The sequence below is a fragment of the Schistocerca serialis genome, chromosome 4 (assembly GCF_023864345.2).
Source record: "Schistocerca serialis cubense isolate TAMUIC-IGC-003099 chromosome 4, iqSchSeri2.2, whole genome shotgun sequence".
NCBI lineage: Eukaryota > Metazoa > Arthropoda > Insecta > Orthoptera > Acrididae > Schistocerca > Schistocerca serialis.
The window spans coordinates 19,348,832-19,369,193 of record NC_064641.1 but is presented as its reverse complement, the minus strand read 5'-3'; the positions used below and the strand labels follow the sequence as shown (position 1 = coordinate 19,369,193).

General features: G+C 42.9%; 1 protein-coding gene across 1 annotated transcript in view; it reads right to left on the bottom strand.

Moving 5' to 3' along the window:
* Positions 1 to 20,362, bottom strand: part of LOC126473676 (polyglutamylase complex subunit TTLL1-like) — a 235,701-nt gene that overhangs the window by 101,895 nt on the left and 113,444 nt on the right. The window contains exon 5 of the mRNA XM_050100912.1: positions 6,088 to 6,274. Coding sequence (XP_049956869.1) covers positions 6,088 to 6,274 — 187 coding nt within the window. The remainder of the gene's footprint in view (positions 1 to 6,087; positions 6,275 to 20,362) is intronic.

The following is a 20,362-nucleotide window of genomic DNA, read 5'->3' as shown; positions in this document are numbered from 1 at the left end:
TTGTAAAGAAAAATAATTCTCTGTTAACGAACCTACATCTGTTCTCGATTCTGAAAGGTGTGCTTCGATAGTTGAGATTTATTCACCTTGCACAAATACACGCTTACTCACTTTCTGCGTTGTCATGATGTCCTTCGCGCTAAGACGTTCACTCAACTGGTGCTATGAAGTTTGTGAAAGCCTCGGTAGATGGCAGCGCTAATCTTCCACTGCTAGAGATCCTGTATTGAGGCGCTCAAACAGCTTGTAAAAATAACGACACTCGACTGCTATGTTTAATATGACTGTTGGATGTGAGGCTCGAAAATAAAAACATTTCGTTCAAAAACTTGAGGCACTAAACAATGACATGCAACTATTTGCGCACATGCTAACGTAATAACCTGCTTTTGGTTATGAACAAAGAGTTATGACAAATTTCTTGTAGTAAGTAAAAAACAAATGGGTGAACAGTGTTTGTTCACATAAATTAAACAGCAACCTTGTAGTTAATCTTTCAAACTGCTGTAGAAATAACACCACTGGCCAGAATGACGTCAAATTGCAACGGAATATTATCAGAGAAGGGGGAAAACGTATGGCAGAAGAAAAATAAATATTTACAAAATATAGCAATGGATGGCGCTGTAAGCATCATAATTTAATAGTGGTCGACTACAAATGACAAATGAATCACACAACAGTGCCTAAGGTGTATGTTTGATGTTAAACAAACTGAACTAGTCAGTGTGCATGGGTGTACAGATGTGATACTGTTAGTCACGTAAGCCCATCCACCACAACAAGATCATATCACATCGGATAGTAAAAATCGGTTTTTAATTGTCTTGAGGCCAAAAACCGCATAAAGAGCATGAATCAAAATCAAATCGGATTATTAATTTCCGTGTGACTGGCGCGAAACATGTTCAATATGCTGTCTACCGTTTTCTACAAGTTGAAATCGAGAAACAACATGCTCTACAACTGATCCAAGTGTTTCCGGGGTCACGTTCAAAATGTGTCGCGCATTGCGTGCTTTCTACGCAGCAAAGTTTGCAATATGAACAGTCAACACAACATCTTTCAGATAGCCCCACAGCCAGAAGTCACATAGATTAAGATCGGGTGGTCGGGACGGCGAGGCTGTAGGGAAATGGCGGCTGATGATTCTAGCATTTCCGAAATGGCGCTTCAGCAGCTGCTTAACTGGATTTGCCATGTGCGGAGGTGCACCATCTTGCATAAAAATGATCCCATCCACACATCCACGCTGCTGGAAAGCTGGAATGACGGGGTTGCGGAAAAGACACTCTCAGCGCTTACCAGTGACGGTACAGGTAACAGGATCTGAAGCGCCTGTCTCTTCGGAAAAATATGGCCCTATGATAAATGACGCCGTAAACCCGCAACACACAGTGAATTTTTGAGGATGAAGCGGTAGTGGTTGATTTGGTGTGGAGGTTCCGTTGCCCACATTCGACAATTCTGTGTGTGTATTGACTCATCTTGCCAGGTGGTGGGCTTCGTCTGTCCACAAAATCTTCCACGGCCAATCAATGCCCACTTCGATGCGAGCAAGAAATTCTAAAGCAAGAGTTTCTCTTGCTGGCAGGTCAACAGGAAGCAACTCTTGCACATGGGTAATTCTGAATGGATAGCGAATAAGGATGTTCCGTAGAAGTTTACACACCGTACTCACGTGTATGTCCAATGTTCGGGCAATTCTCCGTACACTACACATTTGCACACCACCACTCATCACCTGCTGCATAGCTGTGGCCACTGCTTCCACTGACATCGAATCAGTTCGTTTCCTCCCCCTACCACACCAAAAGTACCCGTCTTTTCGAACTTCCGAATCATTTTCTCCAGACCCACGGCAGCCATCGGATCAACGACTTTCTTCAAACCTTCTGTGTCCGGAACTTCAGCAGAGAGACGCGTGCACAGTCATCGCTCTTGTAATACAGCTTTACAAGCAGAGCGCAATCCTGCAATCGAACGTCGCAGCCCGAAAGAAGGGAAAGCTGTGTATACCGACTTCAATGGGTCGTGCGCATGACATGTTTTCCTTTTCGTATTCTGCCACATACAACGCCATCTATTGATCAATTTTCACGCTATTGTTTTTCTTCTCCCATACGTTTTCCCCCTTCTCCGATAATATTCCGTTGCAATTTGACGTCATTCTGACCAGTGGTGTTATTTCTACAGCGTTTTGAAAGTTTAACTTTATTTATAATCACCCTGTACTTAAATGAAGAGTCCAGGGGAAAAACCTAATAAGTCACAATTCTCATTTTTTCAGGAGATGAAATTTAAAATTTAAAGACTCATAAAATTTTAGTTTTTCAAGTTAGCAAAGGACTTGGAGGAGCAGCTGAACGGAATGGACAGTGTCTTGAAAGGAGGGTATAAGATGAACATCAACAAAAGCAAAACGAGGATAATGCAATGTAATCGAATTAAATCGGGTGATGCTGAGGGAATTAGATTAGGAAATGAGACACTTGAAGTAGTAAAGGAATTTTGCTATTTGGGGAGCAAAATAACTGATGATGGTCGAAGTAGAGAGGATATAAAATGTAGACTGGCAATGGCAAGGAAAGCGTTTCTGAAGAAGAGAAATTTATAACATCGAGTATAGATTTAAGTGTCAGGAAGTCGTCTCTGAAAGTATTTGTATGGAGTGTAGCCATGTATGGAATTGAAACATGGACGATCACTAGTTTGGACAAGAAGAGAATAGAAGCTTTCGAAATGTGGTGCTACAGAAGAATGCAGAAGATTAGATGGGTAGATCACATAACTAATGAGGAAGTACTGAATAGGATTGGGGAGACGAGAAGTTTGTGACACAACTTGACTAGAAGAAGGGATCGGTTGGTAGGACATGTTCTGAGGTATCAAGGGATCACCAATTTGGTATTGGAGGGCAGCGTGGAGGGTAAAAATCGTAGAGGGAGACCAAGAGATTTATACACCAAACAGATACAGAAGGGTGTAGGTTGCAGTAGCTACTGGGAGATGAAGAAGCTTACACAGGATAGAGTAACATGGAGAGCTGCATCAAAGCAGTCTCAGGACTGAAGACCACAACAACAACAAGTTAAATATCATTTTTGTTTTAGACCTTAACATATCTTTCAGAGAAAGAGCACTGCTGAAATGATACACATCTGAATAGGATTTAGAATAATATGATGCATTTTATTAAGAAGGCAGGTCCCACAGAGGAAAATATCACAAGTCTATAACATATTGCAGGTAACTACAATATTTCAAATTCATGTCACAACAAATTATCTCATATAATCATTTAATAATTTTCTATAAAAGGTCCTGTGCTGTTTTGCTGTTTCTATGGTGGATTAATGCAAAAGACGATCAAAATACACTTGCATTTCACTATGGAAAAATCTTTTCAAGTCTTGTAAATCTCTGTGTTTCTCAGCAGATATTTTAAGATCATCTGAAAAAAATCAGAATCCCTTAATTTAAATAGCTAATACTAAAAATTACTTATTTCAATAAATAAAAAACTTTCGAATCATATTGCTGTAAAAGAATTACTATACCTTCATATTTAACAGAGGGCAGGCTGAACTCGCCTTCTTTCAGGCTGGAATCTTGCCCTTTCTTTCCACGAAGAAGTAATGAAGCTTGCTCATATGCTCCATTGTAGCTTACTCTATACTGAACCAGTGTTGCGTGGTGTCCGTGTCACTTCTAATTCTCTTATAGGCCTGGACTGGAAAGGGAGCTTCTTCTTGTATATCGTATTATCCAGATGCTCTGTCCAGCATTTGATTATGTCTGGTTACTCCTCAACATCAATGATGACAAAAGGCGAAGGGTGTGTGCGTGAATTCTGAAAAACCTGACACCAGTTCTTTGGAATTTGACATTCCTGAGTTTGCTCTATCATACCAATATTTTTATCACATTCGAGGTACGAATGACCTCTTATGGGGAATGTCATCTTTATATAGTCCAATCGTTTTTCTGTATGGACCAGATGGTGAAGGAATCTGAACACAGTGGCATTCTTGTTTTGCCCTCCGCAGATATCACAGAAGATCTCCAGATGTCTGGGTTTAGAAAATTGTGCGCAAAATGATGAAGGTACGATGAAACTTCGTGTGCTCCTTTTCGGCCTGTGCTCTCGGGATGCATGTAAAAATAGCTGTCCCCTTTTGCCAAAACATGAACATTGAATATAAATACAGAAAACTGTCGTTTATATTAAACTTGATTTGTCTTTATAGTTGGACAAGGAAAGTTTTTGCTGTAGTCCATCGTAATTGCAACCTTTGATGGATTTTTTTGATATTTCATATTTGCCTTTTTCTACTGTCATAGAACACTTTTTGTTTTCTGAGATACAATTCATGGGCTATTTCATTGGATCGAAATTCGGAATGAAGCCTTACTTTATTTCCAACAGATGACACATCGTAATTGCAACCTTTGATGGATTTTTTTGATATTTCATATTTGCCTTTTTCTACTGTCATAGAACACTTTTTGTTTTCTGAGATACAATTCATGGGCTATTTCATTGGATCGAAATTCGGAATGAAGCCTTACTTTATTTCCAACAGATGACGTTAAAGTCAGTTCCTTCTCCAAATTTTTCTTCTTTGCTAGATACTCATCGCAGGAGCCCCAAGTATCAGATTGTGGATATCAAAAACTTATCCTCAAATCTGAATTGAATATAGCGCGGTATGTTTCATACGACACGTTCTGGTCCTGAAACTTCTCCTTGAACATATGGAACATTTTTTTAATATTAAAAGACCTGGTAGGCAATTTTTTTCTAACTTCGTCAAACTGTAGTGGTTGTTGCGACCTTTAAATGATTTAATGTGTCCTCTCATTAATGAACGTGTTTCATCTTTCAAATCTATTGGGCGGGATCTGTGTTTCCCTCGACCGTCTTGTAGAGGTTGGTCTCCGGATTTAAGTTTCTTCAGTAAATGATCTACCTTGCTCTTCTTTATGCCATGTAACAACATAAATGCTTGCTTGCACACATGTACTTCTTGGACACTTCCATTAATGGTAATACAAACACTGAATTTATATGATACATCATGAAACTTTGCTTCCTGCTCATCTCTTCTAGGACGCCTGCGCTGTAGAGGAACCACTGTGATTAAACCACTTAAATAGAGGTTTATTTCATCATGATTTTAAAAGTGATTCATGTTATTAATAATTTTCCTTTTATTTTCATCACTTGTTTTTGTACTCACATTGTTCTGCTGTTTCATGTGACTGCAATCTTAAACGTTTGGAGGCATCCCTAACACGACTACACTTCTTCCTTTTCTTTGTCAGCTTCTTTGATGACGTTCTATATTTTTCTTGGCAAGTAGATGAGTCACTGTCTTCTTTATTCATTTTACACTGACAGAATACAATGATAGATCTAACTTCCTTCACAAACTCAAAGCTAACAATAATGGTCAACTTATATACAACAATGACTGTGACAACAATGATAATACAACGATAACACTAGTGACAACAGACCTGTGCGGGCTGGGAATCATTAAGTCATAAGATTTTATCGTTGCAGTCTCTGCACTTGTCAGGATATCCCCCTGTTTTGCGTGGACTTGTAATGTTTTTCGCATGCACATGCTTACAAGGTATCAGAATATCTCTTGACTCATCAGGTTTTTGACCAGTTCTGTAAAACCAGCTAAAACTGCACTGGCTGGTCTATTAAATTATGAAAAAAACTGAAATTTTGGGGTTTGGGGGCTTATCAGGTTTTTCCCCTGGACTCTTCATATATATTTTCTTTTTGTGACATGACTGAGATGATGATGTCTTATAACCAAAGGCTCGTACGTTTGCCACCACAATGGCCGCCTTCTACACTGTTCACATTAGACCATTTACAGGATTGTGTGGGACCTTGGTAGCGCTCTAGCGACAGTAATTCCCGAGAAAAGTACAGTACTGTGTTTAAACGTGCCCCACCCGCTACTTTGACATTACGGACAACATGTTAGCATGAGCTGTTAGCACGCCCCCACGCCCTAAAACCTGTGACACACGCGGCGCGCTGCGCCGCGTGCACGCACTCACCGGGAGATGACGTAGGACTCCTTGACGAGCGCCGGGTTGAAGGGCATCTTGCTCTCGCGCGACCACCGCTTCAGCTTGGACAGCTTGTTGATGAGGAAGATGCCCGCGCCCTGCGACTTCCCGCACGGCTTCATGATCCACGTGCTCTGCGGGCTCTTGCGGTACTCCTCCACGAACATGTTGTAGTCTGCAACGGCAAGTCCTCAGCCCCAGAGGCACGCCAAAACACCACTTCACGTTGACGTTATCTTATACAGGGAGAAAAGTATTTAAACCGACAAACTTTGGGAGGTTGTAGTGGACATCAAAACAAATATTTTCCCCTAATGTCATTTTTTCCTCCGAGGATTATTTAAACCGGTGGAGGCCGTATTACGATCTTCAGTCGTTAGAGGGCGTATTACGCTCTTCAGTTGTAGGCAACTGCTGTCCACCAGTGTAGTGGTGCAAAATGGTTCAAATGGCTCTGAGCACTATGGGACTCAACATCTTAGGTCATAAGTCCCCTAGAACTTAGAACTACTTAAACCTAACTAACCTAAGGACATCACACACATCCATGCCCGAAGCAGGATTCGAACCTGCGACCGTAGCGGTCTCGCGGTTCCGGACTGCAGCGCCAGAACCGCTAGACCACCGCGGCCGGCGTAGTAGTGCATTGTCTCTGTTTACTAATGGAGCGATACACCTGGAGTGAGTACACTGATATGGTTGGTGCGTACTACGTAGCGCACCACAACGGACGTGCTGCACAGCGGGTTTACCAACAACAATATCCTAATCGCCGTATCCCGCGTCATACGACCTTCGCTGCTGTGTACCAACGTCTGCGTGAGACCGGGTCATTTAGCAGATTACCTGGACAGGGACGCCGTCGCACGGTAAGAACGCTGCAATTTGAGGAAGCTGTCTTGCAACATGTGGAGCGGGATCTTTCAATCAGCACATAACATGGGGACGAATCAGATGAATGTAAGAACAGTCCTTCGAGAGCAATTGTTACGTCCTGCTGGCTTTGTGGCCGTGCGGTTCTAGGCGCTTCAGTCTGGCACCGCGTGACCGCTACGGTCGCAGGTTCGAATACTGCCTCGGGCATGGATGTGTGTGATGTCCTTAGGTTGGTTAGGTTTAAGTAGTTCCAAGTTCTAGGCGACTGATGACCACATATGTTAAGTCCCATAGTGCTCAGAGCCATTTGAACCATTTTTGTTACGTCCATTTCACTTACAGCGTGTCCACAAACTGGAACCAGTTGATTATCCACCCAGAGCACAGTTTTCGCAGTGGTACCTGGAGCAGTGTGAAATACATCCTACATTTCCATCGTCTGTGTTGTTTACCGATGAAGCGACGTTCGGGCGCGATGGAGTCTTCAGCATGCACAATTCGCATGTTTGGAGTGAGGATAACCTACATGCCACAGTTTCTAGCGCTCATCAAGTGCGGTTCTTCGTTATTCTGGGGGTCGGTGTTGTTGGGGACTGTTTAATTGTGCCGTATCTGCTACTTAGGTCATTAAATGGCAGGCACTATTACAGTTTTCTCGCCAGAGCATTGCCAGAATTGCTGGAAGACGTTCCGCTCCCTTCAACACAACGCATGTGGTTCCAACATGACGGGGCGCCAGCACATTTCAGTCGGCGTGTGCGTCGATTCCTGGACCGACGGTTCCCAGAAACGTGGATTGGCAGAGGTGGTCCTGTACCATGGCCTGCTCGATCCCCAGATATGTCCCCTCTGGACTATTTTGTGTGGGGAGAGATGCGCAACCTTGTTTACGCAACTCCTGTTGCATCAGAAGAGGATCTGGTTGCCCGGATAGCAGCAGCATCAGGAACAATTCAGGGTACTCCTGGGGTTTTTGCCCGTGTCAGACCGAACATGATCCGGCGGTGTAACCTTTGTTTACATGTCAATGGAGGCATTTTTGAAAATCTACTGTAATTCGAATTGGGTTGTGTTAATGTGTTGTCTCTTGCTGATAAAAAAACGGAAAAGTGTTTGTTGGTTTAATTAATTTGCCGCCAGAGAAATCTTCCTCTACCGGTTTAAATACTCCTCACAGGTAAAAATGACATTAGGGAAAAATATTTGTTTTGATTTCCCCTACAACCTCCCAGAGTTTGTCGGTTTAAATACTTTTCACCCTATGTGCACACATTGTACTGCAAAGTGGAAAATTACCATCAACGTCAGCGCCTGTTCATTCTTGCTTCCTGATTAAGGTAAAGTTTTCCTCAAACTGACTGATGGTTTCGACGCCGCAATGCTTCACTGGCCACGGTCTTGTTGCTGCGTCATGCGTTCCTCGTTCCTTGCCTTCGACTTTCCGAATCAGGTATAGACGGACCTACCATTTACTGTGGACTGCGAACGGCGGTGCTGTTTTTTACTTTAAAAATCATTGGTTGAACCGGAACAGAACAACTCTTAGGGTCGACTAGGGATCCAATCCCGAACGTTTATATCTGTAGTCTGGCACTACTCCAAAAGATTTTACAAAATTTCCCACAATTACAATCACAGGAAATAACGTCAATTTATGAACACTTGCGAGCATTGTGACACATTCACACTTCAGTTTTCAGCAGGGAAACTGTAACCGCATTCTATTTTCATGCATCTTGTTGTTGTTTTTTATCGTAGTCTATAAAAGCGGGTCCTTTCTAGTATCTGTAAGTTTGCTTGCGTTGCCTCCTTATTAGCTACGGCTCTGATTTCTCCTTGTGAGCTGGATTTATTTACAGTCTGGCTTAACTAGTATCAAGAATCATGCAAAGTTTTCGTAGTATTTTTGCTGTATCTGTATCTTGTTTTGTTGCGCGAAAGTGTATTGTCAGTAATCCTCCAGTCTGTCTCGTCTTTCCTCGTTTCAGTATCAACTAGCACGTAGAGGGTCATTCCGTCACGATGGTGCAAAGTTTTAGGAACGATGGAGAAGGGTAAGAGTATCAATTTGAGGTTAGTGACCCTGGTACGGAAACCACCGGAGCTTAAAACTATAAGCGAAAATCGTCCTGATACCTCTTGTCGGAGGAATGCATGTACCGGTAGTGTTGTTACTAGGATCGTAGAGAAGACAAGTTTCAGAAGTGGTAGTATGGACCAAAACAGGAAAAATTGTCTGGTAAACATGAGCTCTAAAATGCATACCATAAGAGCGATAAGGACTTGTTCATCTTCGTTACAGTGAAACACTTCTCTTCTACTGAACAAGTGCCCACAGCTCTTGCGCTTTACATTTTAGAGCCCATGTTTACTGTTTTTGTTGTTGTTGTTGTTGTTGTTGTTGTTGTTGTTGTAGCCCATACTACGAGGGTAAGTCAATTATTATCCGAAAAGTAGTTACAAAATAAAATAAAATAAAATATTCCGGAGGTAAAATAGTCCCCCATTCGGAACTCCGGACGGGGACTACTCAAGAGGACGTCGTGATCAGGAGAAAGAAAACTGGCGTTCTACGCATCGGAGCGTGGAATGTCAGATTCCTTAATCGGGCAGGTACGTAAGAAAATTTAAAAAGGGAAATGGATAGGTTAAAGTTAGATATAGTGGGAATTAGTGAAGTTCGGTGGCAGGAGGAACAAGACTTTTGGTCAGGCGAATACAGGGTTATAAATACAAAATCAAATAGGGGTAATGCAGGAGTAGGTTTAATAACGAATAAAAAAATAGGAGTGCGGGTTAGCTACTACAAACAACATAGTGAACGCATTATTGTCGCCAAGATAGACACGAAGCCCACGCCTACTACAGTAGTACAAGTTTATATGCCAACTAGCCCTGCAGATGACAAAGAAATTGAAGAAATGTATGATGAAATCAAAGAAATTATTCAGATAGTGAAGGGAGACGAAAATTTAATAGTCATGGGTGACTGGAATTCGGTAGCAGGAAAAGGGAGAGAAGGAAACGTAGTAGGTGAATATGGCTTGGGGTAAGAAATGAAAAAGGAAGCCGCCTGGTGGAATTTTGTGCAGAGAATAACTTAATCATAGCTAACACTTGGTTCAAGAATCATGAAAGAAGGTTGTATACATGGAAGAACCCTGGAGATACTAAAAGGTATCAGATGGATTATCTAATGGTAAGACAGAGATTTAGGAACCAGGTTTTAAATTGTAAGACATTTCCAGGGGCAGATGTGGACTCTGACCACAATCTATTGGTTATGAACTGTAAATTAAAACTGAAGAAATTGCAAAAAGGTGGGAATTTAAGGAGATGGGACCTGGATAAACTGACTAAACCAGAGGTTTTACAGAGTTTCAGGGAGAGCGTAAGGGAACAAATGGCAGGAATGGGGGAAAGAAATACAGTAGAAGAAGAATGGGTAGCTTTGAGGGATGAAGTAGTGAAGGCAGCAGAGGATCAAGTAGGTAAAAAGACGAGGGCTAGTAGAAAACCTTGGGTAACAGAAGAAATATTGAATTTAATTGATGAAAGGAGAAAATATAAAAATGCAGTAAATGAAGCAGGCAAAAAGGAATACAAACGTCTCAAAAATGAGATCGACAGGAAGTGCAAAATGGCTAAGCAGGGATGGCTAGAGGACAAATGTAAGGATGTAGAGGCTTATCTCACTAGGGGTAAGATAGATACTGCCTACAGGAAAATTAAAGAGACCTTTGGAGAAAACAGAACCACTTGTATGAATATCAAGAGCTCAGATGGAAACCCAGTTCTAAGCAAAGAAGGGAAAGCAGAAAGGTGGAAGGAGTATATAGAGGGTCTATACAAGGGCAAAGTACTTGAGGACAATATTATGGAAATGGAAGAGGATATAGATGAAGATGAAATGGGAGATATGATACTGTGTGAAGATTTTGACAGAGCACTGAAAGACCTGAGCTAAAACAAGGCCCCAGGAGTAGACAATGTTCCATTAGAACTACTGACGGCCTTGGGAGAGCCAGTCCTGACAAAACTCTACCATCTGGCGAGCAAGATGTATGAGACAGGCGAAATACCCTCAGCCTTCAAGAAGAAGATAATAATTCCAATCCCAAAGAAAGCAGCTGTTGACAGTTATGAAAATTAGCAAACTATCAGTTTAATAAGTCATAGCTGCAAAATACTAACACGAATTCTTTACAGACGAATGGAAAAACTGGTAGAAGCCGACCTCGGGGAAGATCAGTTTTGATTCCGTAGAAATATTGGAACACGTGAGGCAATACAGACCTTAGGACTTATCTTAGAAGAAAGATTAAGGAAAGGCAAACCTACGTTTCTGGCATTTGTAGACTTAGAGAAAGCTTTTGACAATGTTGACTGGAATACTCTCTTCCAAATTCTGAAGGTGGCAGGGGTAAAATACAGGGAGCGAATGGCTATTTACAATTTGTACAGAAAGCAGATGGCAGTTATAAGAGTCGAGGGGCATGAAAGGGAAGCAGTTGTTGGGAAGGGAGTGAGACAGGGTTGTAGTCTCTCCCCAATGTCATTCAATCTGTATATTGAGCAAGCAGTAAAGGAAACAAAAGAAAAATTCGGAGTAGAAATTAAAATCCATGGAGAAGAAATAAAAACTTTGAGGTTCGCCGATGACATTGTAAGTCTGTCAGAGACAGCAAAGGACTTGGAAGAGCAGTTGAACGGAATGGACAGTGTCTTGAAAGGAGCGTATAAGATGAACATCAACAAAAGCAAAACGAGGATAATGGAATTAAGTCGTGTGATGCTGAGGGTATTAGATTAGGAAATGAGACACCTAAAATAGTAAAGGAGTTTTGCCATTGGGGGAGCAAAATAACTGATGATTGTCGAAGTAGAGAGGATATAAAATGTAGACTGGCAATGACAAGGAAAGCGTTTCTGAAGAAGAGAAATTTGTTAACATCGAGTATATATTTAAGTATGAGGAAGTCGTTTCTGAAAGTATTTGTATGGAGTGTAGCCATGTAGGGAAGAGAAACATGGACGATAAATAGTTTGGACAAGAAGAGAATAGAAGCTTTCGAAATGTGGTACTACAGAAGAATGCTGAAGATTAGATGGGTATATCACATAACAAATGAGGAGGTATTGAATAGAATTGGGGAGAAGAGGAGTTTGTGGCACAACTTGACAAGAAGAAGGGACCGGTTGGTAGGACATGTTCCGAGGCATCAAGGGATCATCATTTTAGTAGTGGAGGGTAAAAATGTTAGACCAAGAGATGAATACACTAAGCAGATTCTGAAGAACGTAGGTTGCACTAGGTACTGGGAGATGAAGAAGCTTGCACAGGATAGAGTAGCATGGAGAGCTGCATCAAACCAGTCTCAGGACTGAAGACCACAACAACAACAGTTATAAAAAATGGGAAATTAACAAGAACATCATTTTTCGACATAGTCTCCCTTGCGTTTCAGCGTACTTGTTCCATCGTTGTACAAGCTTCCTGATGTCCTCGTAAAAGGTTTTCGGTTGAGCTGTGAGCCAGGAATGCTTTCACTGCTTCGTCCGAGGCATATGGACGGCCCCTTCATGCCTGTTCGAGTGGACCAAACAAGTGGTAGTGAGAATGGGCAAGATCGGTACTACATGGAGGATGATCCAGTACTTCAAATTTGAGTTTCTGGAGCGTTTCAGCAGTGTGGGCAGCAGTATGCAGACGGGCATTGTTGTGCAACAACACAACACCTTCTGAGAGCAACCCTCGGCGTTGCTTCCTACCTTACTGTAACGTACACTGTTTATTGTTGTGCCCCTTTCCTCATAACGTTCCAGTACTGGACCTTGTGCGTCCCAAAAAACCGTAAGCATCAGTTTTCCTGTGGACGGTTGGGTCTTGAACTTTTTCTTGCACGGCGAATTTGGATGTTTCCATTCCATACTCTGCCGTTTACTCTCCGGCTCGTAATGATGGATCTATGTTTCGTCACTAGTGATTATTCTATCTGAGATGTTGTCCCCTTCGTTACCATAGCGATCCAAATGTTTTTTGCAAATGTCTAAGCGCGTTTGTTTATGCAACTGTGTGAGTTGTTTTGGGACCCATCTTGGACAAACCTTATGAAACCTAAGTGTGTTGTGGATGATTTCGTAGGCAGAACCGTGGCTAATTTGCAGACGATGTGCAACTTCGTCAATAGTTAATCGTCAGTCCAAGAGAATCATTTCACGTGCAGGCTCAATGGTTTCTTCATTTGTGGCGACAAACGGTCGTCCGGCTCCTTCGCCGAGCATCACACTTGTGCGACCATTCCGGAATTCTGCAATCGAGTCGTAGGCACTGGACAGTCTGGTGACCGTTGTGTTTGCATGTAAACAGTTTTGGCTTCCATTGGGACAAGTGGCTCACTTATTTCCTTGATTGCTGTGCGTGACTCTGCTTTGAACTTCTTTTGTATTCAGTAGGCACAAGACGCCTGCATGCTTACGAATTTTGTCTATCTTTTAAGATTTCCGGGAAAGCCGCTTCGTTTCTCATTAAGTGGATTGTTTAGTGTAATGTTTCAGATTGTTCGATTGTTAGCTGACTTATTCTAGCACCGTTACGTTTCCCTTAACCGCCACTCAGGACGACGAGACTGTAATTGTTTCTTCGTGTTTTTAAAAGAGTAAAGCGCCATTTGACTGTGTATTACTGTACAGTATTTATCTTGTGCACTGTCTAATTTTCGGCTTTTATGCCATTATCAAGCACAATGCTAAAAGTTGTTGTTGTTGTTGTTGTTGTTGTTGTTGTTGTCTTCAGTCCTGAGACTGGTTTGATGCAGCTCTCCATGCTACTGTATCCTGTGCAAGCTCCTTCATCTCCCAGTACCTACTGCAGCCTACATCCTTCTGAATCTGCTTAGTGTATTCATCTGTTGGTCTCCCTCTACAATTTTTACCCTCCACGCTGCCCTCCAATGCTAAATTTGTGATCCCTTGATGCCTCAGAACATGTCCTACCAACCGGTCCCTTCTTCTTGTCAAGTTGTGCCACAAAAGTTGTTAGACCATTATTATGTCATATCTGTTAAGGCAGCGAAAGCAGGTAAACAAGACTAACACATGTCTTTAAGATATAACTGTCCACAGTTTAAACTACTCTGGCTGCCTTAAAAGATATCTTCTTAGCACAGAAGACAAATACACTCAAAAGGCTGTTTACTCTTTTAAAAAGTATTACGTGACTATGGCTCAACACCATCGAAAACTTTTGTTTCTTGGTGATTGTGTTTTGAAGTAAGCCTTACCCAAAGCGTTGGCTAGGCTCTAAACTCTTGATTAGTTTGCGTCAGCAGATTATTGTGAGCCGACAATAAGAGCTACTAGGTTTTAAATTTGTTTAACCTTAGTATTTTAAGATGTGTTTTAAATAAAGCTTTCTTAGCATCTTCCTGTTTAAAGAATTCTAATTTTCTTTCTCCTGCAGTTCTTTTACTAAAAATTACTGTATATTGTTCATTTCATGATTGTTAAGTACTAATAATAGTAGTTTTTCTTGTTACGGCAAGATTGGCAGAATAAATTTTGATCTTTTTTAGGCAGTTTTCTGGTTTTTGAATTGCGTCGTTATTGACCGCTTTACCTGTTAGTGCAATGTTCTATAATGATTTTGTAAGTATGTTTCAGATATCTCCCGAGTACTGTATTTGTCAGTGTGTATGTGAAGGCATCTGTCGAGAAGGCCGTTTCATCGTGACCGCTACGCCTCGCGTTGTATCTGCAACGTGTAACGCCCCAAGAAACCCGAAAACCCAGATAAGAATGTCATGATAATTTAAAATAGGGAACAGTGTTATCCTGACAGGAACGACAACTTTGACAATAATATAACACCTTAAAGTTTTGATGAACACCAATTTCAATAATTACTGAGTGTGTCGTGATATAAAGCTGGAAAGAAAGTAAGGTTATTTTTAATTAGCTATCAAACATCTTAATAATAACTGCAAATCAGTACGACGAAAGTTAAGTCCAAAGTAATATGTCGGTCAGAGATAACATTTATTGTGAAAGAGAGTTGTAAACGCGGCGAAAAGGAAATTCAATGCGTCTACAATGCTCGATCATGGAAAAGTTAGTCGCTTGCTAGCTTGCTTGCTATCAAGTCGAGAGAGAACACCGTTTGTTATAGTACTACAAACGGAAAAAATGGTTCAAATGGCTCTGAGCACTATGGGACGCAACTGCTGTGGTTATCAGTCCCCTAGAACTTAGAACGACTTAAACCTAACTAACCTAAGGACATCACACACACCCATGCCCGAGGCAGGATTCGAACCTGCGACCGTAGCAGTCGCACGGTTCCGGACTGCGCGCCTAGAACCGCGAGACCACCGCAGCCGGCTAAGAAGGAACATTAAAATTGTTCGTCAGTAACGTAAATCTCACGTGTTGGCTCCATCATTAATTGAACTGTGTGATAATTCATAATCAAAATTAATTAACTGTGAACATTTTAATTGAAAGAGTGACTTGATGAACATAGAGCATTGAAAGGAGTGTTTTACCGAAAGCAGGATCGCATTATAGATTATCTCTGGACTTGCGTCGTGCCGTAGTGAACAATTCTGCCTAGCAACGTAACAACAACTACGGATACTGAACCGCAAATGAATTTTTCCCCGCTTCAGTGGTGTGAAACGACGCCGAAGATGAATGATTCACTCAATACTGCAATAACTAACCGGGCACAGTAAATCATCATAAAACCATAACAGACAATTAAATTCAGCAGTTCGCATCGCTGAGAAGACTGTGCGGACTCGCAAACGGACTTTCATACATTACGCGAGGAACAATTTTCTTTAGAGATTTTCAGGTGCTGCTCCACGTAATCCGACGGGGACAACCATCACTGCGCGTCGCGTCCCCATTCCACCGACCTAGCTGTAGCAGTAGCGGCTCAACAACAGCAGCGACAACAAAAAGGGGAGAGGTAACGTCATTTGAATGTGTTGTAAAGCGTGTAAGCTATGATATGGTAGAGTTGTTTATTGAAACTTCATATTTATTTACAATTTATTGCTAAACAAATGTGTGCAATTTATTTGTGTTTCCTCTGGGTTTGTGTCCACGATCCTTCCACGTCCGAATTGAGTGTAGTTGGCAATTTAGTTCAATGATATTTCACACAAATGATGTACAGGGCCGGGCAGAGACGATCAGACACTTTGTACGGTTGGTAGCTCGTGCGGCCCAGAAGTGAGGCTAAAACCGTGTGCGGTAGAATTAAGCATGAAGAATGCGCTTGTTGGTTACAATGGAGCTTTGGAGCGCAACTCATGGCGCTTCTGTGATTGAAGCATATTTGGTTGGTTGGTTGATTGATTGAGGGGAGGCGACCAGAGAGCGAGGTCATCGGCCCCCTCGGATGAGGGAACGTGCCCTTTCAAAGGAACCATCCTTGCATTTGCCTAAAACGATTTAGGGGAATCAGAGGAAACCTTAATCAGGATGGCAGGACGCAGTTGAACTGTACAGGGTGTGGTAGATAAGTAATGAGACTGGCCGCCGCGCGGTGCCCCAGTCGCTCGCAGGGCGGTCTCCACCTGTACGTCACGTGGTGGGGGATCTGAGCTAACAATAGAACCGGCAGTCGCGTCGGAGCTCTGGTGCAGTGAGGGTCGAGCTTCGCGTATTACGTTGTTTGTGTGCCCGTGACACTTGTGAAAACGCTGAAGATGGATCGCTCGATAGAACAGCGGTATGCAATCAAATTTTGCTTTCGCTTGGGCAAAACTGCTTCGGAAACTTTTGCTATGATTACGGAGGCATACAAAAAAGACTCCCTATCAAGAGCTCAAGTGTTCCGGTGGTTTTATGAATTTAAAAACGGGAGGGAATCCGTTGAAGACATGGAACGATCTGGACGCCCTTCAACGAGTCGTGTGGATGAAACGGTGGCCAAAGTTAAAGAACTCCTGGACTCTGACCGTCGTTTAAGTCTCAAAATGATCGCCGATGAGGTCTCCGTGAGTAAATTTACGGTTCACCAAATTGTTACGCAAGATTTGACGATGAGGAAAGTTTGCGCAAAATTGGTTCCCCGAGTGCTCACCGCCGAACAAAAGCAACAACGAGTGGACGTTTGCCGTGAGATGTTGAATTATTTGGAAAATAATCCACACTTTTTAGACAATGTAGTAACAGGCGACGAATCGTGGACATTCCAGTACGACCCGGAGACGAAAGCCCAGAGCTCGGAGTGGCACACACCGGCATCCCCGCAGCCGAAGAAAGCAAGAATGTCAAAGTCCCGCATCAAGACAATGCTGATTGTGTTTTTCGACAAGCGGGGGTTAATTCACAAAGAGTTTGTCCCTCAGGGGAAGACTGTCAATGCCGAATTCTACAAAGAAGTCCTTCAGCGATTGCACAGAGCCGTCAAACGGAAGCGACAGGACCTTGCTCAACGCTGGCGTCTCCACCACGACAAGGCTCCGGCGCACACAGCGTTCCTCGTGACCTCCTACTTGACCCGAATTGGAGTTGAAGTTTTGCCACAGGCACCATACAGCCCTGACTTGAGTCCTCCTGATTTCTTCCTATTTCCGAAGGTCAAAAGATGCCTGAAGGGTCATCGTTTCGACGGTATTCCGAACATCCAACGTGCTGTCACGAAGGCACTAACTGGGATAACTCAAACGGACTACAGTGGGGCCTATGAAGCTTGGAAAACGCGCTGGCAACGTTGTGTCGACGCCAAAGGCGAGTACTTTGAAGAATATTAACGTTTTGTACAAATTGGATCAATAAATTTGTTTTTCTAGACTGAGTCTCATTACTTATCTACCACACCCTGTATGGCACAAGTGGTAACATCAGAGTGGCACGCAAATCGATGGTGTATTTTGTGTGTTTCCTATTAGAAGGCAATGACCAAGCGGTTCTAGGCGCTTCAGTCCGGAACTGCGCGACCGCTACGGTCGCAGGTTCGAATCCTGCCTCGGGCATGGATGTGTGTGATGTCCTTAGGTTAGTTAGGTTTAAGTAGTCTTAAGTTCTATGGGACTGATGACCTCAGATATTAAGTCCCACAGTGCTCAGAGCCATCTGAACCTATTAGAAGCCATCGGGAAAGCCAAGGACAGTAAGGGCACCAGAATACGTACTGAATGCCATTGATAACAGTCCTAGGCGTTCAGTAAACCTACACACACCAGTTTCACACCTGCCACTCCATAGTGTGTGCCGTATTATCCACAGTGATTCACCTTATCGTCCGTACAAAATACAGGCGACCCTTAGGTTATGCAAGCTACTATGCCTCCTGGAAACAATTCGGTAAAGACCTCATCGCTCTATTGGGCGAGAATAGGGGAATACTTCCCAATCCGATATGTCGGAGAACCACGCTTTGTACAACAAGCAAAACACTCGATACTGTAGTAATGAAAATCCACAGGAGCTCCATGGAAAACCGCTCCATAGTGAAAAAAGTCACGGTTGTGTGCAGTGTTTGGCTTCCAGGATCACTGGAGCCTATTTTTTCGAAGGTCATCGCGAAAGCGAAGTCACAGCCAATTCGGAACGTTACAGAGCCCTACTGCCGGCTTTCCTCATTTCTGAACGACACACACAACGGGCTGCCTGACTTGACATCAGTTGGCTTCCAGCGTCCGCCTGCTTAGCTGGGTGGTAACGTGCTCGCCTCCCATGTAAGCGGGCCCGGGTTCGACTCCCGGCCAGGTTAGAGATCTTCTCCGTTCGGGGAGTGGGTGTTGTGTTATCCTCCTCGTCGTTTCATCCTCGTCACCGGCGCACAAGTCGCCCAACGTGGCGTCGACTGAAATAAGACTTGCACTTGGCGGCAGAACTTACCCGGATGGGGCCTCCCGTCCAGGGTAAAAAGGTAGGAAGATTTTTCTGTTTAGCAAAAGTGACGAAAAGCAGATTTCAGTGTACTTGACGGCTCAACGCAAAAGTTTTGTCTCCATTACATATAGTGTTGAGAACCATTGGACAAAGTTCAAAACCATCGTGCAATATGCATTAGATGAGTATGTGCCAAGCAAGATCGTAACAGATGGGAAAGAGCCACTGTGGTACAACAACCGAGTTAGAAAACTGCTGCGTAAGAAAAGGGAACTTCACAGCAAACATAAACATATCCAAAGCCCTGCAGACAAACAAAAATTACTTGATGCGAAATGTAGTGTGAGGAGGGCCATGCGAGAGGCGTTCAATGAATTCGAAAGTAAAGTCCTATTTACTGACTTGGCAGAAAATCCTAAGAAATTCTGGTCTTATGTCAAAGCGGTAGGTGGATCAAAACAAAATGTCCAGACACTCTGTGACCAAAATGGTACTGAAACAGAGGATGACAGACTAAAGGCCGAAATACTAAATGTCTTTTCCCAAAGCTGTTTCACAGAGGAAGACTGCACTGTAGTTCCTGCTCTAGATTCTCGCACAGATGACAAAATGGTAGGTATCGAAATAGACGATAGAGGGATAGAGAAACAATTAAAATCACTCAAAAGAGGAAAGGCCGCTGGACCTGATGGGATACCAGTTCGATTTTACACAGAGTACGCGAAGGAACTTGCCCCCCTTCTTGCAGCGGTGTACCGTAGGTCTCTAGAAGAGCGTAGCGTTCCAATGGACTGGAAAAGGGCACAGGTCATCCCCGTCTTCAAGAAGGGACGTCGAACACATGTGCAGAACCTTAGACCTATATATCTAACGTCGATCAGTTGTAGAGTTTTGGAACACGTATTGTGTTAGAGTATAATGACTTTCCCTGGAGACTAGCAATCTATTCTGTAGGAATTAGCATGGGTTTCGAAAAAGACGATCGTGTGAAACCCAGCTTGCACTATGCGTCCACGAGACTCAGAGGGCCATAGACACGGGTTCCCAGGTAGATGCCGTGTTTCTTGACTTCCGCAAGGCGTTCGATACAGTTCCCCACAGTCGTTTAATAGACAAAGTAAGAGCATATGATATGGACTATCAGACCAATTGTGTGATTGGATTGAAAAGTTCCTAGATAACAGAACGCAGCATATCATTCTCAATGGAGAGAAGTGTTCCGAAGTAAGAGTGATTTCAGGTGTGCCACAGGGGAGTGTCGTAGGACCGTTGTTATCCACAATTTACATAAATGACCTTGTGGATGATATCGGAAGTTCACTGAGGTTTTTTGCAGATGATGCTGTGGTATATCGAGAGGTTGTAACAATAGAAAATTGTACTGAAATGCAGGAGGATCTGCAGCGAATTGACGCATCGTGCATGGAATGGCAATTGAATCTCAGTGTAGACAAGTGTAATGTGCTGCGAATACATAGAAAGAAAGATCCCTTATCATTTAGCTACAATACAGCAGGTCAGCATCTGGAAGCAGTTA